Source organism: Aspergillus versicolor (assembly GCF_001890125.1).
Source record: "Aspergillus versicolor CBS 583.65 unplaced genomic scaffold ASPVEscaffold_1, whole genome shotgun sequence".
NCBI classification, from domain to species: Eukaryota; Fungi; Ascomycota; class Eurotiomycetes; order Eurotiales; family Aspergillaceae; genus Aspergillus; species Aspergillus versicolor.
This window is the reverse complement of record NW_024467524.1, coordinates 338,871-366,423: the sequence shown is the minus strand read 5'-3', so window position 1 is coordinate 366,423 and position 27,553 is coordinate 338,871. Positions and strand designations below refer to the sequence as shown.

At 50.9% G+C, this 27,553-nt stretch overlaps 13 protein-coding genes across 13 annotated transcripts; 7 read left to right on the top strand and 6 right to left on the bottom strand.

Moving 5' to 3' along the window:
• Window positions 1–65: 65 nt before the first annotated feature.
• ASPVEDRAFT_77688 (mitochondrial 54S ribosomal protein mL43) lies at window positions 66–606 on the top strand (the record flags this gene model as incomplete). Its single annotated transcript, XM_040816432.1, has 3 exons — window positions 66–104; window positions 172–254; window positions 315–606. The coding sequence occupies 3 exons, from the start codon at window positions 66–68 to the stop codon at window positions 604–606; spliced, it is 414 nt and encodes a 137-aa protein (XP_040661676.1).
• A 348-nt stretch (window positions 607–954) lies between these two features.
• Window positions 955–2,101, bottom strand: ASPVEDRAFT_48200 (putative RING finger domain protein; the record flags this gene model as incomplete). Its single annotated transcript, XM_040813964.1, has 3 exons — window positions 955–1,101; window positions 1,152–1,949; window positions 2,057–2,101. The coding sequence occupies 3 exons, from the start codon at window positions 2,099–2,101 to the stop codon at window positions 955–957; spliced, it is 990 nt and encodes a 329-aa protein (XP_040661675.1).
• A 524-nt stretch (window positions 2,102–2,625) lies between these two features.
• Window positions 2,626–4,294, bottom strand: ASPVEDRAFT_22943 (pre-mRNA-processing factor 19 family protein; the record flags this gene model as incomplete). The annotated part of the gene is made up of 5 exons (XM_040809510.1): window positions 2,626–3,089; window positions 3,153–3,616; window positions 3,685–4,123; window positions 4,179–4,223; window positions 4,282–4,294. The coding sequence occupies 5 exons, from the start codon at window positions 4,292–4,294 to the stop codon at window positions 2,626–2,628; spliced, it is 1,425 nt and encodes a 474-aa protein (XP_040661674.1).
• Window positions 4,295–4,456: 162 nt separating this feature from the next.
• ASPVEDRAFT_35225 (DUF4604 domain-containing protein) lies at window positions 4,457–5,322 on the top strand. The gene is made up of 2 exons (XM_040810949.1): window positions 4,457–4,758; window positions 4,808–5,322. The coding sequence occupies exons 1-2, from the start codon at window positions 4,728–4,730 to the stop codon at window positions 5,269–5,271; spliced, it is 495 nt and encodes a 164-aa protein (XP_040661673.1). The 5' UTR covers window positions 4,457–4,727; the 3' UTR covers window positions 5,272–5,322.
• A 334-nt stretch (window positions 5,323–5,656) lies between these two features.
• On the top strand, window positions 5,657–9,228 carry ASPVEDRAFT_48197 (GTPase RIA1; the record flags this gene model as incomplete). The annotated part of the gene is made up of 6 exons (XM_040813963.1): window positions 5,657–5,719; window positions 5,807–5,827; window positions 5,900–6,825; window positions 6,875–8,386; window positions 8,457–8,779; window positions 8,849–9,228. 6 exons carry the CDS (start codon window positions 5,657–5,659, stop codon window positions 9,226–9,228), a joined length of 3,225 nt encoding a protein of 1,074 aa, XP_040661672.1.
• Window positions 9,229–9,412: 184 nt separating this feature from the next.
• ASPVEDRAFT_35223 (exosome non-catalytic core subunit CSL4) lies at window positions 9,413–10,644 on the bottom strand. Its single transcript, XM_040810948.1, has one exon. It carries the CDS (start codon window positions 10,593–10,595, stop codon window positions 9,840–9,842), a length of 756 nt encoding a protein of 251 aa, XP_040661671.1. The 5' UTR covers window positions 10,596–10,644; the 3' UTR covers window positions 9,413–9,839.
• A 525-nt stretch (window positions 10,645–11,169) lies between these two features.
• vac8 (protein anchor VAC8) lies at window positions 11,170–13,251 on the bottom strand (the record flags this gene model as incomplete). The annotated part of the gene is made up of 6 exons (XM_040805967.1): window positions 11,170–11,501; window positions 11,567–12,316; window positions 12,377–12,622; window positions 12,677–12,790; window positions 12,851–12,971; window positions 13,066–13,251. 6 exons carry the CDS (start codon window positions 13,249–13,251, stop codon window positions 11,170–11,172), a joined length of 1,749 nt encoding a protein of 582 aa, XP_040661670.1.
• A 2,568-nt stretch (window positions 13,252–15,819) lies between these two features.
• On the top strand, window positions 15,820–17,696 carry ASPVEDRAFT_77681 (FHA domain protein; the record flags this gene model as incomplete). Its single annotated transcript, XM_040816431.1, has 3 exons — window positions 15,820–16,883; window positions 16,944–17,040; window positions 17,100–17,696. 3 exons carry the CDS (start codon window positions 15,820–15,822, stop codon window positions 17,694–17,696), a joined length of 1,758 nt encoding a protein of 585 aa, XP_040661669.1.
• Window positions 17,697–18,754: 1,058 nt separating this feature from the next.
• Window positions 18,755–20,208, top strand: ASPVEDRAFT_122331 (bestrophin family protein; the record flags this gene model as incomplete). Its single annotated transcript, XM_040805972.1, has 4 exons — window positions 18,755–18,882; window positions 18,953–19,094; window positions 19,157–19,719; window positions 19,809–20,208. The coding sequence occupies 4 exons, from the start codon at window positions 18,755–18,757 to the stop codon at window positions 20,206–20,208; spliced, it is 1,233 nt and encodes a 410-aa protein (XP_040661668.1).
• Window positions 20,209–20,339: 131 nt separating this feature from the next.
• On the bottom strand, window positions 20,340–21,585 carry ASPVEDRAFT_120891 (uncharacterized protein; the record flags this gene model as incomplete). Its single annotated transcript, XM_040805831.1, has 6 exons — window positions 20,340–20,556; window positions 20,606–20,760; window positions 20,812–20,970; window positions 21,017–21,139; window positions 21,194–21,391; window positions 21,439–21,585. 6 exons carry the CDS (start codon window positions 21,583–21,585, stop codon window positions 20,340–20,342), a joined length of 999 nt encoding a protein of 332 aa, XP_040661667.1.
• A 223-nt stretch (window positions 21,586–21,808) lies between these two features.
• vp16 (tethering complex subunit VPS16) lies at window positions 21,809–24,605 on the top strand (the record flags this gene model as incomplete). The annotated part of the gene is made up of 7 exons (XM_040813960.1): window positions 21,809–21,953; window positions 22,005–22,111; window positions 22,164–22,292; window positions 22,348–22,841; window positions 22,886–22,980; window positions 23,030–24,300; window positions 24,357–24,605. 7 exons carry the CDS (start codon window positions 21,809–21,811, stop codon window positions 24,603–24,605), a joined length of 2,490 nt encoding a protein of 829 aa, XP_040661666.1.
• A 43-nt stretch (window positions 24,606–24,648) lies between these two features.
• Window positions 24,649–25,282, bottom strand: ASPVEDRAFT_48190 (Alb1 domain-containing protein; the record flags this gene model as incomplete). Its single annotated transcript, XM_040813959.1, has 3 exons — window positions 24,649–24,846; window positions 24,902–25,194; window positions 25,267–25,282. 3 exons carry the CDS (start codon window positions 25,280–25,282, stop codon window positions 24,649–24,651), a joined length of 507 nt encoding a protein of 168 aa, XP_040661665.1.
• A 237-nt stretch (window positions 25,283–25,519) lies between these two features.
• Window positions 25,520–27,490, top strand: ASPVEDRAFT_120814 (ubiquitin-specific protease UBP1; the record flags this gene model as incomplete). Its single annotated transcript, XM_040805826.1, has 2 exons — window positions 25,520–26,424; window positions 26,470–27,490. 2 exons carry the CDS (start codon window positions 25,520–25,522, stop codon window positions 27,488–27,490), a joined length of 1,926 nt encoding a protein of 641 aa, XP_040661664.1.
• Window positions 27,491–27,553: the final 63 nt, after the last annotated feature.

The window sequence follows — 27,553 nt, the reverse complement described above, 5'->3', positions numbered from 1 at the left end:
AAAAAGTGCCCATTCAATTGCTGGCGTCGAAGTCAACGAGACCACTATCAACAGAAACCGCAACGATGCCGGTAAAAGGAATTCGAACAGTAGCTGCTGCTAGGGTACGTGAAATCGCCACTTCCTACATATTTGTCCGCCGTAGGGCTCACTCACTAAAACCCTCCACAGAACGGCGTGGGCGCCTTCATCCTGCAGTGCAAGCGCCTTGATTTCCACTACTGCGACTGGGCGGGCAGTTCTCGAGGAATGCTGTATGTTGACCCCTGTGCTTTTATACTGGAAATTATGTTTTCTGATACTGATAATGATAGGGCGTTCTTGAAACACTCCCTCCCGGCTTTCGCGAAAGAAAACCCTCAGATCGAGATCCGAGTTTCACCACGACCTCACAAGCACCCCATTATCAAGGGTCACTATATCAACGGACGTGAGAAGGCGATTTGTGTGCGGAACCTCGAACCTGAACAAGTCTTCCAGAAGGCCAATCTGTTGAAGCAGGCCAGTGGCGAGAAGTTGAAGCGCACCAAGAAGCCCGTTACAAGTATCAACGACAGTGTGCGTGGCATCTGGTCTCCCTACCATGGAGACCTCCGGTCGGTTTGAGTCGGGACTTCTGTTGGTTTTTAGCATCGGTGTTACTCTGCATTTTTCAAGGGATTCTGTTATTATATCCTGAACATTCTCCATGGTTGGTGACCAGTCTGTATTATATTTGTGCATATACCGTTTGAAACAGATTCTTAGACCAAAGGTCTCTGAGCATACGCTTCTATTATTCTCCTTTGAGTAAAGGTTGATATAAGGAACTAATAACCAAAAGTTCTATTCCCGCTGTAACGAGAACGATATGTCCGAAAAATAAATACAATGAGGGTATCGAAACAATGAGAGAAAATGCCAAACCCAACACCAGGCCATGCAGCCGAAAAACATACAGCCCACCTGGAGCCATCATAAATATACTTGAAACATTGCTTTAGGAGCGCTAACAGGCTTCCCACAATCGGCAACTTGACATTTTGCGAATGGCCTTGTCTTTGCGTTTGCTTTTTTCGCCCGAGTTAGAGAACGATTAGTAGCACATTCTCCGCAATAAACCTGTCGTGTGTTAGACATCAACCAACTTGAGGCAGGGTGTGAATACGAACATGTCCACATTGTTTCGCCACCCATATTTGTTGTTTAGTGTCATTGCCTGTTCCAAGCTCTTCATCACAGTTAGGGCAAGTAGCGACATCATCCTCGGCGAGACTCCTTGTGAAGCCTTCTGGCGCCGGGCTCGGGGCTTTATACGAGATTCCTGGCCGCTCCCGTTCAGGTCTGTCTATATCTGGTGGTAATCCCAGTAATTCCCATTCCGCATTATCCAGGTTGATGGTTAGGTCCATCGGTCCACCAGCATCCTCCCCGATCCACAGTGTTTCTAAGTCCCCGCGCGAGAGATGTGATGCTGCCCTCCATGGAACTTCTCGCCGATAGCGGGGGTCATTTGTAGATCTGAACATCTGCGGTAACGGTAGGAGGCGCCAAAAATTAGAGGCCGTGAGACTTTGCGTCCTTGGTGGTGGTGGTGGCGGCGGCCGTGGCGGCCGTACAGTTGAAGAGATAAACTGAACTTCCGGGCTACTTGGAGGATCTGGCTCCTGCTCCTCTTCCTCGTCTTCTAAGTTGACGACGTCTGCCATTATATCTCGTCCAAATCGAGGCGGCCGAGGTTGTCGCCTTCTGCTTTCAGGAATTTGCCGCCTGGGAAGCTCTGGAGAATCCGGTTCATTCGTTAAATCAATAACCTCCGAATCTTCTTCTGGCGGTACAGAAGGCCCCGTTGCGGGCCGACGGAAATCGAGGCCATCGCCAGCGTAGCGGGCTGGAGGCATGGCTAGTGGAGGGAGGGTAGGGCCAGGTGTTGAAGTTGAGTGGGTTGTTGAGGGTTCTTGACGGGGTCGCTGCAACACAAAGATCTCAGCAAACTTGCGGCTAAAGTCAAGGGTGTTGGGAACAGGGCACGGATATAAGAAAACCCCGCATCGAGAGGGGAATGAGGAATACCGACCTTTCTTCGCCGAGCGATAAACTGAACCCCGGAATCGCTATTCATGGTAGAGTGGCGATTGCTTGTAGAGTATTTAGGGTGGGAAGGAGGGAAGTAGAGGCGCAGAAACAGTTGGAACAAAGGAAAAGAGAAAGAAACGGTGAGAGGACCTTGAAAGATTGGAGATTGGAGAGTTGTAGTCGTGAAGCCTCAAAGGCGGTCATGGTGGAGGTCATTCGATTGCTTAGTTATGGCGAGCCAGCCAGTTCCGTGAGGCAGTCGGTGACGCTCAGTGTCCGAGTCCATCGTAAAAACAGCGCCTCCTGCGCTTAAATGATTTGAATGACGCCAAGGATGGTCATAAATTTCTCAATTTAGTTAAGAATTGCTGGTTCTCAGCTGATCAGCCCATTCAAGGATGAAGAGGAAGTGAGAAGTATAACAAGCTAACTGTGCATCACGCTACTGTCCTTTTGTCCTTTATTCTCTTTGCTATATCCCTTGCAGAACACCTAAAAGTACAAAAATAGAGCCACGAAGAAATGCATTAACAAAGAGCTTCCCCGCTACTTTCAAGGTATCAGATATCATTACTGCGCTGTCAAGACCGTGATTCCGCCATCAGTATTCAGCGCCACAATGCTTTGAGCAGCAGAGCCCCAGACCACGGCTGCTGCAGGCACGGCACTGCGCAAGGGCTCTGACCAGGCCTTCGCGGCCTTAGAGTACTGCTGGACGGTTAGCCCGCTAGGGCCACCAGTGAGTAGGAATTGTCCTGTGTAATCCCAGTGGATTGATTCGACCTGACTGCCCGTTTCGAGAACCTTGACTTCCTTGGAGCTACGTAGATCCCAGATAGAAACCATGGTAGAGTTCGCTGTCGCCGCGGCTAGGAAGGTTCCGTTTTCTGAGAAGAAAACCTGCTTCACGGGACCGCTGAGGTCGTAGTTTGCGGCCACAGCGCCCGTTTTGATATCATATATCTTTATCTGACCGTCCGCACCACCAGCGGCGAGGAGGTGGCCGTCTGGGTGGAACTGCACCGAGAGAAGGGCTACAACGGTGGAAAGTATTAGCTAATGGTCCAGATACTGCGGGTTTAGTGGGGGATGCTTACATGCGTCGCTGAAATTCTGCATGATGACCGCGTTTGTAGTCAGATCATACAGCACGTAGCTCTTGTCTGCTCCAACGGATGCAACTATATCGCCGGTCGCATGCAAAGCGAGGCTCGTGGCTGTACCGGCATGGGAGTTGAATCTTGCAGCCTCCTTGTTTCCCTCGAAGACCTGCACAGACCCCGTAGAGGAGGCGACAACCGCTTTTTCACCAGCCCAAATTGCATCAGTTACCGGGCCATTTATCTGAAGAGTCTGAACAATCTGTTTCTGAGCCAGGGAGAAAACGCCAACAACGCCCTCAGCAGTCTCGACAAGGGCCGAATCGCCGGACGAGTTAATCGATAACGTTTTTCCACCGGGGTAAAAGGATTCGGTGCTCTCGCTCGGCTTATAGGCGGAAATGGATTCGCTGGTCGCCCATCCTTCAGGAACAGGACGTTTGCGTCGAGACTTAGAGAGCCTGCCCAAAGTCAGTTGAACAATCCCATATTTAGGAAGCTTATATGTGAACAAATTGGGTAGACATACGATGCCTGCGTGCCCTCCACTCGCGCCAGGACCTCCCCAGGCAGTCCAGCAGAGTCCACCTGCATGGCATCACCAGCCCCAGAAGCCCTTGCACCGACAGTGACCTTTGATAGCGCGTCGCGAGCCTCATCTCTTTCTTGGGTCAACCGCGCAATCACTCGCACAGCTGCATCATGTTGATATAGCGCAGCACTCAGCTCCTGTCGCGTTTGAGCTAGGGTCTGGCGCAGTGTGTATGTTTCCAAAGCAAGAGCATCCCATTCCTCCTGAAACACGCTGAGCAACGAGGGAATCGAAGTGAGTGTGGGAGGTCGGGGTCGGACAACGCGCTGGGTCTTGACCTCAATGAGTTCGTCTGTAGAAAGCTCATCCCCGGTCACCGGATCCTTTCCATTCTCGGCGATGTAAGCCTCGACGAGACGTTTCTCAAAGACGCTGCCTATTCAAGAGTCAGCGGTCGAAGGTGGTGGGTGTCTGGAAGTCTGCAAACCTACCGCTCTTAGGCGAGACTACAGGCTCTTGCGGTGCCTCTCCCGAAACTGTCGCAATGGTTGTTAATAAATGCTCAAAATGGAGGTGGTCTTGTTTCTAGCTTACTTGCGCACAACATGATGTGTAGACCGGTTGTTTGATGGAGAAGACAGTCTGAGAAGGTGAAGCTGCGGCTCCTTGGACTTTTCGACTGTCGCTGAATTCGGACTAGTGTCACCGCCGCCGCTCTGCGGATCGGAGATTGCTTGGCGGCCAGCACCCAGCAACTGCCATCGACTGATGACGCTGTGGGCGACTCTGAACAACAAATGTACCTTGGCTCGATGGCTTGAGGCGCTTGTATAATCTATCGCTCACCGTCACACAGCGTCTCAACTGATATGTGCATTCCCTAGACTGTGGAAAGCATCACCGAGCATAATCTCTCGGGGAATTTGATACGCTGAAGCATGAGGAACGGCTTTGTTCTCTTGCAATTTTCCGTCCAGCGTATCGTAGATACTCTCTAATGCCCCTGAGCATCGGCCACTCGGTTATTACTCGATCAGGCCATGTCATACAACGCGAAAAATCTCGCCTATGGTAAGACCCCTTCCCCATTCGCAGGGTCCTCCTTTAACACCGGCTCTAGACGCGAAGGAGCCTGCATTTCTGCAGCGACTAAAGGGCCAATACGGAAATACCTCTGGTGGCCTAGAGCGCCCAATATCACAACGACCTCGCCGAGTACGAGACGATAACGAGGATGACGGACCTACATATGTCGATGCGGAGAGCAACGAGGTGATAACCAAGGAGGACTACGAGGCCATGGTGAATGGCGGTGGCGACCAAGAATCTGAACAGCCTGAAAATGGTGTGAAGGACAAGGACGCCGCTGCCGAGGATGCTGGAAACTCCAAGAAGACAGAAGGATCAACATCAAAGCAAAACATGGCAGAGATTGGAGGGCCTCGAAAGCGAAAGCAAGCAAAGGTCGTTGGAGATGAGGATGAAGCTCAAGAGCCTAAAAGCGAGCCAGTGCGGTTAAAAGACCCAGGGCCTCGGAAGCCAAAACAGAAAAAGAAGAAAATAAAGCTCTCGTTTGAGGAGTAATCTAAGCAAACCATTGCCTTTGGCATATCGCATCTCAGTACTGTACGTAGGGGCGCTACCAAAGCTGCCAATAGCTACATAGATTCTCCCAAGACTTTGTAGCGACAACCCCACCCGCCACAGTAGAAAAGACGTAAGCTATATAACAGATGACTCATTTTGACTCTTCATGAGCCAAATGATTTATCAAAAACTGGGGCTATGAGCGGAGTGAAGTCATATTTGACTAAAACAATAGTTCTAAGAGAGTAGTTGTGGTGAAATATTTTTCCCAGCACAGTTCCGCAATTCACGGAACACCAAGAGCGAAATCCTCACGCGACAAGCCGCCTTGGACAGGAAAATCCTCAGATCTCGGTCGCGGTAGCAGCGCCATCCTCCGAAAATGCCTGTTGTCAGCGTCGAAGATCTCGTCCGTCTGCAGCGGAAGCCAGACGATATTCGAAATGTTCGTTGCCCCTCCATCATCTTTTCATCCCACTTCGATGCGAAAGCGGGTGACGTTCTAGCTTGCCAGACTAACCATGTTCTCCAGATATGTATTCTAGCACACGTTGTACGTTGAGTATAAGACAGATCTCCCATTTAGATATCGTTTGAATTAATCTAATCTTTTGTTTGATTTCAGGATCATGGAAAGACATCATTGACAGACAGCCTTATCGCGACGAATGGCATCATCTCGCCCAAGCTGGCGGGCAAGATCCGCTATCTGGACTCGCGTCCAGATGAGCAGTTGCGCGGGATCACCATGGAGTCCTCTGCGATTTCACTCTTCTTTTCCATGATGCGTCGCTCTGCGCCGGACGCCCAGCCAGAGGCGAAAGAGTACCTCATCAACTTGATTGACTCTCCCGGGCACATCGATTTTAGCAGCGAGGTATCGACAGCTTCCCGCCTCTGCGATGGGGCGGTGGTCCTGGTTGATGCCGTAGAGGGCGTCTGCAGCCAGACAGTAACCGTTCTGCGCCAAACCTGGGTTGAACAACTAAAGCCGATTCTAGTCATCAATAAGATGGACCGACTAGTCACTGAATTACAGATGACCCCGGCAGAGGCTTATTCACATCTGAGCAGACTCCTAGAGCAGGTAAATGCTGTGATTGGTAGCTTTTACCAGGGTGAACGTATGGAAGAAGATCTTCAGTGGCGAGAACGTATGGAAGAGCGTGTCAGTGCCGCAAACCAGCAGAAGCAAACACAAGATGGGGAATCCGTCGAGGGGATCCTTGATGGCGCACAATTCGAGGAACGTGATGATGAAGACCTATACTTCGCACCTGAGAAAAACAACGTTATTTTCTGCAGCGCTGTCGACGGCTGGGCGTTCACTGTTCGACAATTTGCGGCAATTTATGAGAAAAAGCTCGGAATCAAGAGGTCTGTTCTCGAAAAAGTTCTTTGGGGAGATTACTATCTTGATCCCAAGACTAAAAGAGTTCTGGGTCAGAAGCACTTGAAGGGACGGGCTTTGAAGCCCATGTTTGTCCAGCTGGTGCTGGATAGCGTCTGGGCTGCGTACGAGGCCACCACCGGCGGTGGTAAAGGAAAAGGGTATGACAAACCTGCGTTTTTCGCTTTTTATATACTAACTGTATTGCAGCGACCCTGCATTGCTAGAGAAGATCACAAAGTCCTTGAATATCAACATCCCGCCATACATTCTACGTTCTCGCGATCCTAAAAACATCATGACCACCTTGTTCTCGCAGTGGTTACCACTCTCTACAGCACTCTTAGTCTCAGTCATCGAATACTTACCAAGTCCCCGGGCAGCCCAAGCCTCTCGATTACCGCCAATGATCGAGGAGTCACCAGGATCAAAGCTCGTGGATACAAAGATAAAAGACGCAATGATTCAATTCAAGACCGGCTCCGATGAACCGGTTGTAGCTTATGTTAGCAAGATGGCTGCCATTCCAGAAAGCGAACTGCTATCAAGCAAGAAGACATCCGCAACAACTATGTCCGCCGATGAAGCCAGAGAAATAGCCCGGAGAAAGAGAGAAGAGATCGCCAAAATGCAAGCAGAAGCCGCTAGCAACAACCAAGACGACGATTTCTCTCGAGTAACTTCCGCATTCGAGCGAGTCACAGTAGACGATACTGGTGAAGAGGGTGAGCAAGAGCAGAAAGAAGACCCTGAACATCTAATCGGGTTTGCACGCCTCTACTCTGGAACACTTTCAGTCGGCGATTCTATCTATGTCCTACCACCCAAGTTTTCGCCTGAAAACGCCCACGCAAGCCCGGAGCCGCAAAAGGTGATTGTGACAGACCTCTATCTGCTCATGGGAAGAAGCCTCGAGCCCCTCAAATCCGTTCCTGCGGGCGTCGTCTTTGGAATCGGAGGTCTCGCCGGCCACATCTTGAAGACGGGCACCCTGTGTTCACAACTTGATGGAAGTATCAACTTAGCTGGTGTCTCGCTGGATACCCCACCGATCGTGCGAGTGGCCCTCGAGCCTGTGAACCCATCTGATCTTAGCAAGATGGTCACAGGACTGCGTTTACTCGAACAGAGCGACCCATGCGCCTTATACGAAGTTCTTCCAAACGGAGAACATGTGATCCTGACCGCAGGAGAACTGCATCTCGAGCGCTGCTTGAAGGATCTCCGTGAACGGTTCGCGAAATGCGAGATCCAAACCGGCCAGACCATTGTGCCATACCGAGAGACCATTGTCAACGCCCCCGAAATGGCGCCACCCAAAAACCCAGAGCTAGGAAGAGGAGGGATCCTGACTGTCTCTGGGTCGAAACAGTTGACTGTTCGGTTACGGGTCGTCCCTCTGCCGGAAGTCGTCACGGAATTCTTTACCAAACATGTTGGAACAATCAAGCGGTTGCAGTCTGAGAAGCGAACCACCAAGGCGGAGGGCGAACCTGATAGTACGCAACAGGACGAGGCCACCGATGCCGCAGGCGAGGCAAGAGACGTCACCCTTCTCTCTCTCTCGGATTTCAAGAAAGAACTAAACAAAACCTTCGAAGAAGTCAAGGAAGACAAGGAACTATGGAAGGACGTCGTCGAGAGGGTCATAGCCTTCGGTCCCCGGCGAATAGGCCCTAACATCCTCGTCGATGCAACAGCAGTCAACACATGCGAGAAATTGTATGCACCCATTCCCCTTCCCGTCTACCCATATCTAAATACCAGACACATTCATTAACAAACGATGCAGCCTCCTCGACGACCACAAACAACAACCGAGCATTCTCCCCGAAACCGCCAGCCGCGACGCTCTCACCGTCCGCGACTTCTGCGACAAAATCACCTACGCTTTCCAGCTCGCCATGGGCCAAGGTCCACTATGTCAAGAACCCATCCAAGGAACAGCTGTCTTCCTCGAGGAGATCCAAATCAACGCCTCGGAAGACGAGATCGATATGGGCCGTCTCACTGGTGAGACGATCCGTCTCGTCCGCGAAAGTATCTCCCAAGGTTTCTTGGATTGGAGCCCCCGGGTTATGCTTGCTATGTATAGTTGCGAGATTCAGGCGTCTAGTAAGCTTACCCTTCGCTTTGCATACCCCCAATCATATAGTATTGTATGTACTAACCAATCCACTTCAGCTGAGGTGCTCGGCCGCGTCTACGGCGTAATAACCCGACGTCGAGGTCGCATTCTCTCGGAAACAATGAAAGAAGGAACTCCCTTCTTCACAATCCTCTCTCTCCTCCCAGTGGCGGAATCCTTCGGATTCGCTGAAGAAATCCGTAAGCGGACATCCGGCGCTGCGCAGCCGCAACTTATTTTCGCGGGTTTCGAGGCTCTCGACCAAGATCCTTTCTGGGTTCCGGCTACAGAAGAGGAGTTGGAGGATTTGGGCGAGCTTGCGGATCGGGAGAATGTGGCGAAGATGTATGTTGATGCTGTTAGGGCGAGGAAGGGACTGTTTGTTCAGGGGAGGAAGTTGATTGATGCGGAGAAGCAGAAGACGTTGAAGAAGTAGATACTTAGGTATATAAAAAAGGGTACATAACGTGTTGTTTCATATGATTTATTAAAAGGCTTATTGAAGGGAACACCACCCTGTTTAGCTGGAGGCGTGGATTGTATATATTTGTAGTTTATGAGAGCCACTCGGCTTGGCTTAAATACTGGCAAGTGAGAAGCCTCGCGACGAACTCTTTTTACCCCAGTAACAGCATAGATCGATTAGTATTCAAATGTCAAAGCTATGGATATCGGAGCTTTATATATTATACACGGCCGCAAGTTGGACGGAATTTGTCCTCTAATATATGGAAAATGATTTCATTGGGTATCTAATATATCTGGCTCACATTCATGTATGATACCAGTTGCTCATGGTTACTGCCACAAAGAAATACTGCTGCTTCGGTGCAGTAGTGTCGATAACGTCCTAGATTCGAGTTGTTTCTGGGTTTCTCAACTCCAGATATGCGCAGGCATAGCTCCGAAGGCCATGCCATAAAGATTATCGGCTGGCCAACGTGGACGTTCGGTGACTCGGGTTGCCATCGGACAAGATGGGCTCGGCCAAATGGCCGGACTCTGGTTTGCAGTTCGAGATTTTGAGTCGTCTCGCGATTCTGTACCTCAAAAAGGCCTTGCCACCTTCCTCTGCTCTGCACCTCCCGTAACAGGGTCTCTCATCTCCTTCCAACTAACAGGGAACATCATGTTACCTGCTTCGCTGCGAGCCATGACAACACCGAGGTCATTTCTTGCAGTGGTAAGATAATAGAAGCTCTGGTCGCCGAGCGAAATCACCGTCCCGCGAACAATATCTCCAACCCGGAACATCTCATCCATAACAACCCGATCCTTTTCGACGGCGCGCACGTCCTCCTTCCGGATAAGTGCCTGGAATCGGAGCTCGTCCGAGCTACTGTGGTTCTCGGGGTTTGCGGCGGAGGACAGTATCGATTCGATGTTGTCGTTGTCTGACGCCGATTGTGAGGGGTTCAATGCTTGGGAGCTCTTGGATTCGTCTAAGACGACGAGTATTGAGACTGTAGCTTGTCGTTTCTGAACGCGGGTTACACGGGCAAGGACGACCGAATCCACGGCTGGAAGTGTGTTGTACTTGGGTTTTGGGGTTGAGGCTGTGGATTGTGCAGATACGGAAGGTGTGGATGTGTCCGTCGACGCTGTCGCCTTCTTGAACGTTCTCGAGACGCTGAGTACTGACTTTGCTTGAGACTTTGGCTCTGTCTGATCAACAAAGACCGGTCCGGCGATCGATGCATAGATGAGGGAGTGGTGAACATGGGTCCCAGGGCCAGCGGAGAAAGTCGCCGCCGCTCCTAGGCGCTGACCCGGGATAGCCAGAGACGGTAGGGAGTTTGCCATCTCCGCAATCAAGGCGAACAAAGTAATAATAATGAGTGTCGGGGAAAAGGTGTGCGACTTCACTCATCTGGAGCTAGAAGGTCTTTTTACAAGTGGATCAGTCCGGAACCAGAGTTTACCCGAGTCCGCAACAACCAGTGAAGTATATACAGAGCTAAAACAGCTCAACCCGTACAGCAAGACAAAAGATAGAGAGTTTATGAATGGATATACAGTATATCTAAGCTAGCACTTCGACTAGGGGATGACGCTGCATCTGGCCCATCCGACTACAATATTATCCACAGATACAGCCACGTCATCACAACAAAATCCGAACATGAATAATCAGTTCCACGAGGAGGGAAAAAGTAAAAGAAACAGATCCTGTCACTCCGAATGCTCGCTGAAGAAAATGAAGCGACACCAAATAAAATGCCTCTTAACACCCATAACATAAAGTCAACAATGTATATCAAGGCAAAAAAGGTCAGAAAAAGTTGAGGAATAGAAGAGGATATCAGAATGAAAAGGCGCCCTGCGAGAGAAGCAAGATGCAAAGAGAAGTCAAAGAAAACCAGACTAGGTTTCGGTGTTAACCTTCTACCAGAGTCTGTTTAGGCCCGCCTCCGAGAAACTCGAGGCATCGCCGCGCCAACGCGATAACCTCGGCTTCGCCGTCCTCCGTATCTTCTTCATCGGACTCAATGTTCTTGTCAGATATTGACTTGACCATATGAACAAGGTCCTCTGAGCTGCCAATATAACCAAGAAGACGCTGGTCCTCAGACTCCAGGAGTTGAAGAAGCGTCCAAATGGCGATATGCTGGAAAGTAGGGTCTCCGCTAGCAAGGAATCGCTTTAGGTAGCCGTAGATACCACCATTGGGATCCGCCCAGTCTCGAACAAAGATAGTGTAGTCTCCAACTATCGATGCGTCAGCTTCCAGATATACGGTTCTAAGAATGGCGAGGATAGGGGTTAGAACATACCTTTGGATGATAGATTGCCTAGCGCGGCAGCGCTGTTTCCTTGAACTTCAATGCTGTCAGACTCCGTCAAAGGAATCAACACATCGAAGACACCAAGGCTGAGAAGATGGGGTTTCAGTTCATCGCTAAGGGCCAGGACGGCTATAGCAGCAGTCATTTCAGACTGAACACTTATGGGGACGCGAAGGACAAGATCTTTACACTTCTGGACCGCACCAGCTTGAAGTACAAGCTCCTTGTTGCGATCCGAGCTAGCGGCAAGATTCCGAAGTGTAGAGATGGCGTGACATTGAATTTCTTCATTATCTGTCGATCCTAAAAGATCGACAAGCGGCTTAAGGAACCCGGCGTCGATAATAGGCGATTCATTGAGAGGGTGAATGGAGATATTACGAATGCAGGCAACTGCGGAGAGAATAAGGGGAAGATAGGATGACTGTAAGAGGCGGAGTAGAGGAGGCAACCCTTTGGCGCGAACAATCTCAAGCTGGTACTTTTCGTCGGATGCAAGATTTCGAAGAGCTAGAGCAGCCTGGCACTGTACTTTCGGGGTAGATGAGTCCATTAAATACACGAGCGACTGGACCAATCGTGACTCGGTTTGGGCAAGTCGTTTGCGATTTGACGAATCAACTGCGATGTTACTAAGGGCTGTCGTGCAATAGTATTGGACATCGACGTCGGAGGAAGAAAGCAGTTGAACAAGGACCGGGATCGCACCGGCATTGACAAGCTGTTGCCGGTTGTCGTCTAGAATAGCAAGTCAGAAGGAATTCGAGACAACAGTTTACGACGGGGCAAAACGCATACCTGAATGTGTCATGTTCAGAAGGGCCCCTGTCGCATTGCGCTGTACACGCATGTCCTTCGATTTCGCGAGGCGAATTAGTGGCCCCAGGGCGCCGGACCGGGCAATCTTAGCCTTGTTTTCTTCATGGGTAGCAAGGTTAGTAATACAGCCGACTGCATTACACTGAACCTCAACGTTAGGCGACATCATTTGCTTTATTAACGGGGTAAGCCCTCCCAGGGTAACGATCAACACCTTGTTATCCGCTGGTTTCAGTCAGCATACGTCGGTGAGGGAAAAGCAAGGTGACTTGAACCGACCATTCACCGCAAGGTTACCAAGAGCCGCACTTGCAGCTCGTTGAACCTCGATATCAGAACTCTGTAGTAAGAAAAGAATTGGTTCGAGAGTGTCCCGGTCGACTTCACGCACATCTGGGTTTGGCTCAACGTTAGCTGCCATAATGCTTATCATTCCACCATATTGACACCCACCTCGTTCTGTGATCTCAGCGAATGTTAAACTGGCGCTTCGTTGGAGGTCGACATTTTCAGAGTAGACTAGCGTGCTCAGCGCACGAAGAGGTTCGCCAGAGAAGAAGTCCGTTTCAGCTCTCTGTTCATCACATAGCGTTAGCAACGACAACCGGCGCGAAATAAGCGGAAGATAGAGCAAAAGTCTCCTCATCCAAAGGAATACCTGGACCTACATTTTCAAGGTAGCCTAGCAGATCAGATACAGCTTCTCGTTCATTGTCCGCCAACGTTGTGTCATAAATTCCTTCTCTTGATCGACCGCCGAAAGGACCAAGGCAGGCTCCAAGACAAGCGGTGATTCGGCAATATCGGTCGACTGTCGACAGGCCAGAGAGACACGCATTCGCGATTCCGGCCATGGCTTCAGAGCCGGGGAGCCAATAGGATAGAAATCAGGCCCGCGAGCGTCGAGTGTCAAAGAGTGAGATTAGGTTGAACGGCAGTCACCGCGAACGCAGAAAGCGTACACCGGGGAGCTTGGTTGAAGCTGCTCCTTCCCTGTTAGGTATATCTCTAGCCGCAGCCTCGGATAAGCTGTTTCGCAGATACTGTTTTATCGACAATAGAATCGAGGCCGACCGCAAGAGGAAGGGTTGGGTGGAAAGAGAGGTTGGGGTTCGGAGGCAGGTTGGACGGGGACCTAGCTCTGCATATAGGAGGAGCTAAAGCTTGACTAAAAAAAACAAAGCGACGTCGGGCGGTGGAAAGAGGGAGGATGTAGCAATCACGACCGGTCGCCCCGAAAGCTAGCTATTCGCAAGAAGTCGGCTCTGATCCCCAAGGCCCTGCACAGGTGAATGAAGGCAATGATGGAAGAGGGGGGGAGAGAAGGGTGAAGATGGAGTTAGTGAATGACCAAGCGGGTTTAGTTTAGTATGGGCTCTCCAGCTCTGGCGGCTGGTGACCGCGAGCGAATGACGGCGCATATATCTGAAGCAGCCCGGAAGCTCCCACCCACCTCCACTACATTATCGCTTCTTCCAGCTTTCTGAATAGTTTCATGTTAGGTCTTCTGTGAATCGTACTATTAATTAAGATGGCATATTCAAATAATATATTACTTGCGTATACTGATCGACCTTATAATATCTATCGACCCTGTTACACTGCTGTCGTCCATCGAGTCACCTGTCCGATAGATAGCGTGCGGACGGGAGCAGGAGCACTAGGAGATATGATATGGACAAGCGAAGATTCACACCCGGTTTTGGTCATACCTACGGGGTACAAGGTACTTGGCCGAACACCGACTCACCGAGTCGCCCACGCTTACGAAGCCCGTCGATTCTAGCAGCTGTCATGATAAGATATCGATCTTCCTTGCATATCTTGCGCCTTAACCATAGGCGGCGAATCTCTTCGCATGATGCGCCCTGGGATTGGGGCCGACTAAACGAAGTACCTGGAAAGTAACTCCGTACCACTACCGGGAGATCTGCCTCTGGGTTTGTCGAATTACATGTATGCTGGAGAGCGGATGACCAACCCGGTCGTCAATAGGGAGCTTCGTTATATGGGACCCTGGCAGATCGCTTTGCTGCGTCTTGCCTACCCCAGGTATTAATATATCTCATAAGACGTTCATCCCTGTCATCATCCTGAGCTACATCGTAAGTTGAAACACAGCAGTATCACCTAAGACCAAATTGGACTGGTGTGCTTGGCCGCGCTGACAGGAACTACGAAATCCGAGGGACAGGCCTGGTCGTTGAGAGAACACTGAAGACAAGAGCATCCTCGTTTCGTCAACACGTTATCTAGAGTATATTAGCGCTGCCCTTCTATACGGGTTGCCACAGACCACGTGAGACAGAGAGCATAACGTCACATGCGGAGATGCGCTCATGACCTTGATGCCATCGTGGATCTCTGCAACGCCCGTTGAAGGAGCGCAGCGCTGTGAGAGGCTCGCCACAGTTTGGCTCCAGGCCTTAACCCATCGGCCCCGCACTCTAAGCCCACTAGCGACCGACTAACAGGATGCCCATCAAAGCACACCTTGCCATCCTAGATCGCAGTGGCAATGATAGCCGTCTTTGTCAATGCGTAGTAGGACATTGGATAGAGATGAATATAGACCACTGGGCCGTAAGAGGGGTCCATGTTTGTTGTCGTCAGAAATAGATACCCCGAGCCGAATAGCGGGACATTTGCGAATCTGGCTGTAAGGTTTGAGCCAACTCTGGTCCCTGACCTCGCAATAATAATTCGACTGGTGCAACTGCAGACTCGGGCTATTAGACAACGCTGCGATGCGCAGGTGCTGCTGCTGACTGCATTCCACAGGCGTTCGGCGTAAATATGGTGCGAGCCTCCAGCTGGCATGATCGATACCCACTAAGAATGGAGTGTTTCGTGTGTACAGGATTGACCAAGTAATTGGAATACGTACCAGGACAGCCCTCCGGTCGTGGACATGGACGGCATTCCACTCGCCCCCACTGCCCAGGCTCTGCAGGCCGCTGATTGCTGAAGTGAAGATCGCCTGCCATCTGTCTGGCAGGGTCATACATAATAAGAACATGGGCTCATGTCCCAACTCCTCTTGCTTTCCCTTTGTCTCTGCATCTCCCACTTGCATTCCAGAGCCTTGACTCTACCACTACCCATTGGAACGTGATCTTTGAAATTTGACGCCCCTCGCCCAGCCTCTGCCTCTGGTTGAATTGCTCGCACACGATCAGCCAAGTCTCGCTCTCCGAACGTGCGCTATATGCAACCCAGCACATAGACTCAGAGCAATTCGCCGATCCCCTCGAGAAAGAAAGAACCACAATTCCCAGTTACCTCGCACCAGCGGCTTTGTTCCTTGCGGTTGACATTTATTTGGCGTATTCCTTTCTCTCCTGTCCTATTCTTCGCCAGTCCCGTCGTTGCCAGCCTTTGCCCGCCACGGACAACGTACTAAAAAGGCAGACCCGCGCCCAATGATGGCAGCGTCAGTGTCCGCCTCCACCTCGATTGCCAGCCCCCTTCACGTTTCATCCGATTCCCGTTTGGGGCCTCTTCGACGCTTGAGCCAACTGCGTGCGTATACGCAAACTCATTTTTCCTCTCCCCACTCTTCTGCCACTCCCTCAGATTCTTCCACGCCCAACGCCCAGCAGCGCCCTCGTCGTCACAGCATCAGCGGCCGCCGACTGTCGTGGTTTTCCCCTCACACTACCACGCGCTCCGACTCCGCTCAGCCGACCGCCGCGGCCGCGAGTCCATGCCCGGAGCCTCGTGCTGCGCCCGCCACTTCGAATCGCCATAGTGCGATTTTAGTCCCAGGTTCTCGTGGTCTCGAAATAGACCAGCGATCTCATAACCAGTCCCCTGAGTCTTCCAGTTCGATTTCCTCGACAGATTCTTCGAGGCGACCGGCACGCGAAGCCATGGCTAGGCTGCGACCTTCGCTCCCAAATCATCAGGACTCTCGAAGCGAGCAAGCTTCGAGTGCGCCGGCGCAGACTTCTGCGCCTCCTAGCACAACGCTCGACTCCCCTGACCCGGTCATCGCTGACAGCGCCTCGCCCGGCTCAAAATCGAAAAAAGGAGCAACGATCCGTTTTTTCCCTCACCAGGACCCAAGTCAGAGCTCACGTCCGTCGTTACCTTTTATTCCCGTCTCGCGCACTCTCCCATCCGACACTTCTAGCATTCGCGTTGGCCGATACTCCGAGCGAGATGGGCTTCCTCTTCCAAATCCCAGCGAGCCATCGGACGCCCCTGTGGGGTTCAAGTCGAAAGTCGTGAGCCGGAAACACTGCGAATTTATATACATGAATGGACAGTGGCATATAAAAGATGTAGGCAGTTCGTCTGGGACTTTTTTGAACCACATGAGATTGAGCCAACCCAATATGCCGTCACGAATGTACACCATCAAAGATGGAGACATCGTACAGCTTGGTATCGACTTTCGCGGGGGCGAGGAAATGATTTTCCGCTGTGTTCGTATCAGGATTGAGTGCAACAGATCCTGGCAGCAGCAGCCGAATGAATTCAAGTACGCTCCTAACCTCGCATCCTTTCCGCGCGCTGGAGTTTAGGCTAACCCATACTTCAGCAAAAACACCGAGAGTCTGATCAAGAACTTGGGGAAGGGTGAGACTGCTGATTATTCTGGTTGTCGGGAATGTTCTATTTGCTTAGGATCGGTCCTGGTAAGTCTATACTACGCTTTCGGGCGTTTGAGAGTATACAGAACTAACCGCGGTTACAGAGGCCCTATCAGTGCCTATTTATGGCCGCCTGTGCTCATGTGTGGCATTACAAATGCGTCAGCCGCTTAATACATACCCCAGACTATCCTATGTTCCAATGCCCGAATTGTCGGGCATATACAGATCTGAGTGCCGAGGTTGACGACACCAACGATTATGAGGCTGAAAGCACCGACAAGCAGGCACCAGAAGACCAACGAGAACCAGCGGAGGAGATACGGTCTGCGACGTGCTCTCCTCAACTAGACACAAGTTGCACTTCTAGTGACTCGCGCACCAGCGAAGAAGGCGTGGTCCCTGAATTACCAACCAGCACCCTCTCCGATAACGTTGAAAACATGCGTCTAACGGACAACAATCCGTCAGAGCTCCCTGAGGCTTCCATAACATCTGCGCCAAGTACCGGCACCGATGTTCCTGGCTGGCAGTCCCTGGCACGAGTTCCTACTGCAGTCCCGCCTAGACAGGCTATACTACGGGTGGATACCCCTGTGCGCTCCGAGTCGTCAGATGAAAACCCGTTGACACCTCGGAACGACTCCGGACCCTTGGCCTTTGATGGTCGCGCTGGGATGTCATCTACGGATGCGCACTAAAACCTTTACCGCTATCTCTCTATGTGGTCGAAACTTCCGCATACCAACTTCTACCTTCAATTTGCATGGCAGCACCGAAAGACATTGCATTTATATTTATTCATACGTGCTGTGTGGCGTTGTTGCACATCAGCTATTTCCATCCCTCTGATTGCATTTCCTGGCATTTAAGCATTGCGATATTTTCTTACATCACCTTTAATCAGGATTATACCCCTTTACAGCTTCGCTTACACTATTTTCACTCGCTGAAATCCACCGGTACTTCGATGGTTTCTTTTCCTTTTCCTGAACTTCATTTCGATTGACTCGGCCCGGGTTCGAATTCTGCATAGCCATCCCTATTATGCCTTCTGCATTGGGGTTTCCATTGGATTTAATAGGATTGGCGCGATGTTACGGGGTCGGATATTTCAAGTCGATGGATCATTCTTTACCCATCCTTCCTGGGCGTCTACTATTTTCTTTCATAACCATACTCTACTGACCGAATGCCACAATGTATATGATAGACATTTTGATCTCGTCTACGAGTGCAGATTCGGAATCAATATTACATGTGAACTATAACCAGTCCCAAAATAGCCCCTCATTAGGTAGTCTCACGGTGGCAAACACCTTGTCTATCAACCCCGCCCACAGCGCCACTTCAATTCATACCAAGACACCAAGGAAGCTCGAGAGACACCCTCCAATCCACATCCAGGAGGCCCGATCGACAGATTGCGGAGACCTACCCCGCGTCTTGAGCGTGGTTCAGGAGTCGTGCTTCATACGCCAGGATGCGTCGTGGCTGCACAACATATGCTCTGATTCGTCGTCTGCTATGCACCAAGCAAGCATGAAATTGATGTTCACTTCGAGTCATTTCCAACGGGTATCACAACGAAGCTGTATATTAAGCTAGTAATGGGCTACTCTTAGTCCTGTGGAGCTAATACCTAGCTCCCCACCTTTATTCAGGTCGTTGAAAGAGCTTTGATACCGCCCTTATTGACCGCTACGCACCTTCTCTCTCCTCCTCTACACCCTCCTCCTTTTAGCTATCTCAGTAAGAAATGAGGTTGAACTTCAGCGAACTGCCGACCCCGACTTTAAGTCGCCAGAACACATCCGTCCCTCCTCGTCATCACTACCGTGCAAGCACACACCCGCATCTTCTATCGTCGCGTCATAAGCCGAGAAGGTGAGCTACTTCGGACAACTATTATCGAGAGGGCAGTTTGAAAGTAACAGGATATAAATATACGATGTAGATGGCCATTGGTCTTCCGCTTCATCAAAGGCGCAATCCATGGCGCGATCCTAGTTTACGTCCTTTTCCACGCGGCGTTCACAGCTTTCGTCGTTTGCCTCGATCGATATGTTTTTGATTCGGTTGGGTTGCCGAATACTATCGTGAGTTCCAATCTCACCCAAACTCAGCCATCCTGAGTGCCAGCACTAATAGACACCGAAAGATCCCATCCCTCTCCATCGTCGTCGGCCTGATGCTCGTCTTCCGCAACCAAACCTCTTACAACCGTTTCTGGGACGGCCGGAACGGAATGACAGCCCTGCACACCACAATCCGGAACCTCGTCCGCACAATCCTCACAAACGGCTACAATACCGCCCATCCGCCCACAGGCGCTGAGCGCGCTGATATCGAGCGCACGGTGCGCATCCTCATGGCCATCCCGTTCGCTGTGAAGAACCATCTTCGCGCGGAGTGGGGGGCGGCCTTTGCGTTTGGTGGTCTTCCTGGTCTTATCGGGAGTGATCTCTCGCAGACCGGGGCGGCGGTGTATAACCCCGTTTATGCGGGGTTGTTGCCCGCTGAGTTAGATGGGTATGAGGACGAGGGGTTGGGGTTGCCGTTCCAGTTGACGTTTTTTGTGGATGGGTTTATTAGGCGCGGTGTTGAGAGGGGGTGGTTCCATGCGCCTGGGGCGAGTCAGATGCAGGCGCAGTTGAATGCCTTGATGGATGCGTTTGGGAAGATGGAGACGATTCGGTTGACGCCTATTCCGGTGGCGCATTTGTATGTCTTTTTTCCCGGCCTTGTTTGTCTTGTCTTGTGTTTTTCATGTGAGGCGAGCGGGTTACTGATATGTGCATGGGCTGGTGTAGGATCCATCAGAAACAGGTTCTCGCTTTATATGGGTGCGTTCTGCCCTTCGCCATGGTTGATGATATGGGCTGGTGGACTGTGCCGATCGTCAGCTTGGTGATCTTCACGCTCTATGGCATCGAAGGGATCGGCTCGCAGTTGGAGGATCCATTCGGTTATGACAGGAATGACATCAAGATGGATGCGCTGGTTGGCGATGCGAAGACGGAGATTGATGTTGTGCTTGCGGAGTGGCGGAGGGTTATGGAGATGGCCGATGGGGGGTATCGGGCTCATGAGAGTAATAGTAATGCTGATGGAAACCATGAGGGTAGTGGTGATGGCTTGGTTGCGGAGAAAGGGTTCGCCATGCCGGATATGTTTTTAAGATCGAGAGTGAGAATGCCCGGTCAACCATAGAGTGCGGATTGATTCTCGGCTGGAGTTTGGGTTTGGGGAATTTGGGAAATTTGTATTAATTCGGGCATATCTCTATAATTTGTTACTAGAAGCTTTTTGAATCCCTTTACAACCGCCGCGCTAGGTGTTGCCTATAGAGGAGCCTCCAGCGTAAGCACACTCTCAAGTATTGTATCCGGAGTCGCATATTCCAACACCTTCGTCACAGCCCTCAAGTCACTCCCGTATTGCAAACTGCGATCATCCTCGGGCCTCGCCACGACGATTCGATGGCGGAAGACCTTTTTAGCCGCGAGCGCCACGATCGACGGCGTGAGATAGTCAACACCGTGAATGACAGCGAGGAATCTGCAAATGTTAGCTTCCCTGGAATGGTGTAGTAGGGTTGGTGATTTACTTGGCAAGTTTTGTGAATTGGATGTTCGATCGCGCGGAAACGCCACCCCCAACAGCACGGCTCAGCCGAAGGAAGACGACAATGTCCTGTTGATAGCGGATGAGCTCTGCAGTAGCTTTGACTGCTTTGCTGGCGCTCTGGAGCCTATCCAGGAGCTAGCCGGGTCAGTACTCGCGTAGATTTAATAAAACGTACGGTAAGCTTACCTCATGGCCGATGCTTGGATGTCGATTGTGCTCGCGGGATCCTGTTCTATGAATGACCGAGGACAGGGATACCTGTCCATCAGATTGCCAATCATCATCTTCTAAATACACGTAGCCGTCTTCGGAGTCGTGGAAATGTGAGATAAGAAGGTTATCGTTCTATGTAGGTTAGGAGCAGCTTCCCGGTGATTAGCAGTAAACTTACTAGATGGGAATTGAGCTTCGGCCGAACCTGCCCTGGATCGCGTTTTACAACAGGGACAAATAAGAAGTGTGGCGGGGCTTCGATGGCATCGTTCCCCATCGCCAGCTTCTTCGATCGCATCAACTACTGATACATTAGCTGAGTGAAAGAGAAAATGCCGCTGAAGAGACTCTGTACCTCTAGGGCCTCAAGCTGTATGTTCTCAGACGCACAGTCGAAATTTTTTGCAATAACAACATCAACAGTGCTGTATTCCACTGCGGCCCCTGGTTCCTTGCGAGGGTAGGCACATATTTGATCACAAAACTCTCCAAAAGATGTGGTATCTGAGAATTCCACAACTTTGTACACAAGACCATATGTATGCGAGCAGATCTGAAGCCATAGTTAGCCTTTGTATGAAAGCATCTTGTTAAACTTACCAAGGCGAGTTCCGCAGCAACGTCATTAATGTTGCCCCCAGTAGCTTCAATCAAGCAGTGTTCCTGCCCGCCCAAACACAGGAGAAGAGCTAATTCAAGATCCGACAGTTCACGAGCGAGCTCGCTTATGTCTTGCGTATCATCCATCATTATATTCCGAGATGAAACTCATGGTGCATAAACGCAGCTGGGTCTATGTATTGATGTAGAAAGTCGGGGCCGCAGTGGCTGTGGGCAGCCTGATATGGGCGTAGTCAAATCGGGTTAGCGCCGGGCCCAGCCATGTGAGCTTGAGCTCCGAACGACAACAGGCGGCGACCAAGAAACAACCACTGCATCAGCCGCTTTTCCATGAATCTGTCATCTGCCAATGGCGCCGTCTAATCCACTGGCTAACTGGGAAAGGCTAGGAACTAGCTTCTATCGAAAAGTCCCTGTTTACTTCTCCGTCTTCGACGACGATGTCGAGTTGGAGAACTACATTGTTGCCGGCGCGCCGTACGGAGGGGCCATTGGTATGCGCTTCTCTGCTGCATTTGGTTGAAATAAGTGTTGATTTGATGTAGCGCTGTATCGAGATGAAAGCAAACCCATGAGGTTTCGAGACGCGCAGACGTCGAAGTCGAACATTGACATTTACTCCCGTTCTGGGAAGCGGATTAACCGCCTTAATGTGCGTTCCTTTATCCTGCTAGTGAGCTAGCTGTATATCTGACTCGTCCCAGTGGGAACATGGCACGATTAGAGGGCTTGGATGGTCCGATCAGGAGGAGTTACTTGTGATTACTGAGGATGGCACTGTTCGACGGTACTTTGGCTTGTACGGTGACTTTACTTCATTTTCTCTGGGGAATGTAAGTGCAATCCAAATCGAGTTCGGATTTCAATTTTATGGGCTAACTTCCACAGGGAGCTGAGGAGTATGGAGTGCGGGCATGCCGGTTCTGGAACTCGGGCTTTGTTGCTTTGCTTGCCAACAATCAGCTAATTGCTGTTTCCAACTACCAGGAGCCGCGACCCAGGCTATTAGCACAGTGCCCGGAAGGTGAAGTCGCTTCATGGTCATTGATCCCTCCAGCTTATACGCTGTCTCGATCGGTCGAGGTTCTGCTTGCTGTTGATAAGACGATATATCTCGTAGATCCGACGGACGCAGAGGACAAAGTGCTCCAAAATGGACCATTCAAGCACGCTAGTGTATCGCCTACGGGCCGGTTTGTTGCGCTAATCACAGCCGAAGGCAAAGTCTGGGTGGTTAGCAGTGACTTCCAGAGCAAGTACAGCGAATATGACCCAGACTCCCGTGTCACCCCTCGTACCGTGGAGTGGTGCGGCGATGACGCAGTTGTTATTGCCTGGGAAGACGAGGTGCATCTCATCGGCCCAAACGGAGCTGCTGCACGGTAAGCTTGCCATCCGCTGTGCTAGAAGTTTTCTAATTTGGTAGGTATTACTACGATGGAACCGTTCATATCCTGCCAGAGTTTGATGGCGTTGGTCTGATCACTAATGATACTTATGAATTTTTACACAAGGTGTCAGGCAAGTTTCCTGCTTGATTTCTCATTTTCTCTCCTGCTGACTAGAGCAGACGTAACTGAGACTATTTTCCGACTCGGTTCGACATCTCCAGCGTCCGTTCTTCTGGATTCCATCGACCTCCTGGAGAAGAAGTCTCCCAAGGCAGACGATAATATTCAACGGATCAAGCCAAGCCTACCAGAGGCAGTTGATGCCTGTGTCAGGGCATCCGGGATGGAGTTCGATGCTTATTGGCAGAAGCGATTGCTAAAAGCAGCTTCATTTGGAAAATCAGTTCTAGATCTGTACAACAGCGATGAGTTTGTTGAGATGACCGAGAAGCTGCGAGTATTGCAGGCAGTGAGGGATTTTGAAATAGGACTCCCTGTTTCATATGAGCAGTATATGCGTTTAACTCCGGAGAAGCTGGTTGAGCGTCTTGTGAACAGGAGAGAATACTTACTTGCAATTCGGATATCAGAATACCTCCAACTCCCTGCTGACAGAATATACGTGCACTGGGCGAGTTCGAAAGTCAAGGTTTCTACAGTCGACGATGAAGCCGTGTGCAAGTTGATCGTGCAGAGACTGGACGGAAAGCCGGGAATCTCCTTTGAGGTAATCGCACAGGCTGCTTATGACGAGGGCCGCACTCATCTAGCAACGGAGCTTTTGAACCATGAACCGCGGGCCGGGAAACAGGTTCCATTGTTGCTCAATATGGAAGAGGATGAAATCGCACTGGACAAGGCGATCCAGAGCGGGGATGATGACCTCGTCAACTACGTCGTACTTCATCTGAAAAGCAAGCTTCCCATCGCTAGCTTCTTCAGGATGATTAACACGCGCCCAATGGCATCTGCACTTGTGGAGACGACCGCCCGTGAAGAGGACACCGAGTTGCTGAAGGATTTATTCTATCAAGACGACCGGCCTTTGGATGGCTCTAACATACTTCTTTCGGATGCTTTGAAGCAGACGGACTTGCCGCGCAAGCAGGAACAGCTTCAGCTCGCTTCCCGGTTAATCTCTGACTCTAAGGACCCGACATTGATCTTGCAGCAGAAGCTACTAACTGAGTCGTCACAACTGCTCAAAGTCCAGGAGGTCTTGGACAAGGATCTGGCAGAAAGGTCTGAGTTCCTTGGCCTGAGCCTGAATGAGACAATCTACAGGTTGATCAGATCTGGATACGGTAAACGGGCACAGAAGATCCAAGGCGACTTCAAAATGCCCGAGAAGACATACTGGTGGTTGAGACTACGAGCATTGGTAGCTAAGCGTGACTGGGGTGAATTGGAAGAAATCGCCAAGGTTAAGAAATCACCGATAGGATGGGAGGTGAGTCAAGACATTATATCATTGGTATCATTGCACAAGCTGACATGAACGTGAAGCCTTTCTATAACGAAATTTTGGGTGCTGGAAACACAAAGCTGGCCTCGGCCTTCGTCCCTAAATGCACCAACCTGCCCGCCGAGGAGAGGATTGAGATGTGGGTAAAATGCGGAATGATTGTAAAAGCCGGAGAGGAAGCCTTCAAGGCAAAGGATGTCAATACCCTCGAAGTTCTTCAAGCGAAGGCCTCCGGCCCGTCTGCCGTCGAGGTTGGAAGGATGATCAACCAGCTCCGGCCAAAGAAATAGTGATGCGATCACTTCGTCTTTTATCCATCTTATGGTCAGTGCCTCAGGTAATCTCGTCGTCCTCATCAACAGGGGCATGCTCGTCCACCACGACGTTTTGAGTAGCAGGTTCTTCGCGTGATTTGGACCTGTTTCCGGCGGCTGTGGAAACATCAACCATAGCATCGTCGTCGTCATTACTACCTGCTTCAGCCAGCGCCTCGAATTTGGACGCTTTTCCGTTCAGGTCGGTCCACTCGGCCTAGATACACCCGTTAGGTTTAAGAACAGGTTCTGCAGGGTGTCTGGACTCTTACCCTGCGGGACTTGACGGCTTTCGCTCGGTTCTCGCTCTTGGCCACCTTAATCTCTAACTGATCCATAATAGCTTCTGCCTTGTCAATGCCCTTCTGCTGCCGCAGGCGTTGCGCCCGTGATTTGGCTTTCGGTTTAGACTGTTTCTTTGACACCCCAGCATTGGCACGATCGGCAAGAATGGACTCGCGTTGCATGGGCGTGTTCTCAACTCGAGGAAGGGAGGTCAAGGACTTGTCGAGGTCGAGACTCGGTGACGCTGCCCGGCGGGCAGCCCGCGAGTGTTTTGATACATCTGATACAAGACTGTTAGCATAAGCGTTTAGAGGCAGTTAATACCCTAACTAGAGGTAAATGAGCGACTCACTCCTTGCTTTCGCCATAATTTGATATCGTCGTTTGTGTAGCTTTTTTTCTGCGTAGAATATTTTTGTGGAGACTGCTATCGATAAAAGCCCGCTACGGGCGACCGCACGGACCCAAAGTGCAGCTGGGGCGCTTTCATGCAGCCGATCTGCAGGTGCTTCCTTTCTCCATACTACACTTTTTCTTCCTCTTCTAGTTGCCTATGTTTCCAGCAACGCTGTCTCTATGCCGTGTTTCATAGCCTTCCATCAGCCATGAATGCTCGCAGAGAGGGGATTGATTTCCTCACTCAGAGTCGCTATAACAGCAGGACGTCCTCCGATTATGATGATTTCTGGCATCACTTGCAGAACGCAAACCTAACATATATTCTTGTGACAGCTGTATCAGTTTTCTTTTTCCTTAACTACCTTAAACCAGTCCCAGCATCGGTTGTTGGCACCGTGTGGGATCTCGTCGTCTATCTAACGCCGTCTCGAATAATCGCCGCCCTGGACTCGAAAACCGCAACAGAGGAACCTTCGGACCCGCCAAACTTCCAAGCAAAAAGCGAGGCGATGCAACGTATACTCGGACTCGATCATGCTTCGTTCCCTTCATTTTTCCCTCGGCCGACGGCTCTCTCCGGACTCAGCACCGCCCTCTTAGGAAGCAAGGACACTGTTCCCCCGGGGTTAGGGAACTGGGATAACTCGTGCTACCAGAACAGCATAATCCAGGGGCTAGCGTCGCTCCCATCGTTTGCGGAGTTTCTAGGGCGGAATATCGATGTTCTTAGTGGGAAATTCTCACTTTCGACTCATGAAGCACTCAGGGGGATCATCGAACGGTTGAATACTGCGGATAACCACGGTCAACGGTTATGGACTCCCGCGGATTTGAAATCTATGAGCAGCTGGCAACAGCAGGATGCCCAGGAATATTTCTCGAAGGTGGTCGACCAAATCGATCATGAGGTGCAGCAGGCTACAAGACGACAGACGCGCAACCTTGGTTTGAAGATGGCGGGACCGCAAGAACACGTTATTGGGGCTGCTTCAACACAGGCGAATAGCTCTGCTGAATCAGGGCAGTCGGCGAAGCAATCATTCCGCAATCCTTTGGAAGGCCTTCTTGCACAGAGAGTTGGATGCATGCAATGTGGATGGACAGAAGGACTGTCCCTGATCCCTTTCAATTGCTTGACGGTGCCTTTGGGGGCGAGCTACGAATACGATGTCCGGGACTGTCTGGATGAATATATGAACCTGGAGCCGATTGAGGGTGTGGAGTGCGCGAAATGTACCTTACTTCGCGCTCAAGACCAACTTCGCAATCTGCTGCAGCAAATCAAGGATGACGAAAAACTCTCACAAACGGCCGATTCAACTACCATGTCGGACGCGCTCAAAACATCAGCTGAGCAGCGACTGCGGGCTGTTGAGGAGGCACTATATGATACCGATTTTACGGAAAAGACCCTGTCGAAGACATGCCACATCCCCTCGAAGAGCAGGGTTTCTACAACAAAGTCAAGGCAAGCTGTTATTGCAAGACCCCCCAGCTGCCTCGCCATTCATATCAATCGGAGTGTTTTTGACGAAAATACTGGTTTACTGAGAAAGAACTACGCCGCCGTCAAGTTCCCCGGGGTCATTGATTTGAGCGAATGGTGCCTAGGAGGAAGTTATGCGGAAGCCGTCGAGGAGAAGATCGAGAACTGGGGCACAGATCCTCGGGTATCGATGCTACCCCCACCAGGCGCCGTGAGAGATACTTTCGGACGCCGTTACGAGTTGCGTGCGGTAATTACTCACTATGGCCGCCACGAGAATGGCCATTATATATGCTATAGAAAATACCCCGTCGATATATTCCCGGCCCACGTCCCCGAAACAATTTTGGAGGCGGATGGCGAGAAAGAAAAGGCCGAACGTTGGTACCGACTGAGCGATGAGGACGTTCAAATGGTTAGCGAGGAGAATGTGATGACCCAGGGAGGTGCATTCATGTTGTTCTATGAATCTGTTGAAGCGTCTGGCTCTGGGCTAGGCGAGACCAGCTCTAATGGAGTTGGGAATCCAGCAACGAGCTTCAGTTCTGCTTCACCGGAAGATATGTCTTCTATTACCTCGACAGCCACCGATCGTTCGACAGTCTCCGACACATCCCGCGCTACAAGCGTATCGACCGACGGTGTTGATACACCCAGCGAGAAGGACCAGCCTAACTCGGAAGTCGACTAGACCTCCAGTATTGACCACCTTCACGTACCCTTGAACTCAAAACATGCAGTTGCGTGTACAATG

Coding starts and splice junctions, on each gene's coding strand:
- ASPVEDRAFT_35225 (XM_040810949.1), top strand. CDS start 4,728: ATGTCATACAACGCGAAAAATCTCGCCTATG. Junction 4,759..4,807: donor CGCGAAAAATCTCGCCTATG/GTAAGACCCCTT, acceptor CACCGGCTCTAG/ACGCGAAGGAGCCTGCATTT.
- ASPVEDRAFT_35223 (XM_040810948.1), bottom strand. CDS start 10,595: ATGGCAAACTCCCTACCGTCTCTGGCTATCCCGGGTCAGCGCCTAGGA.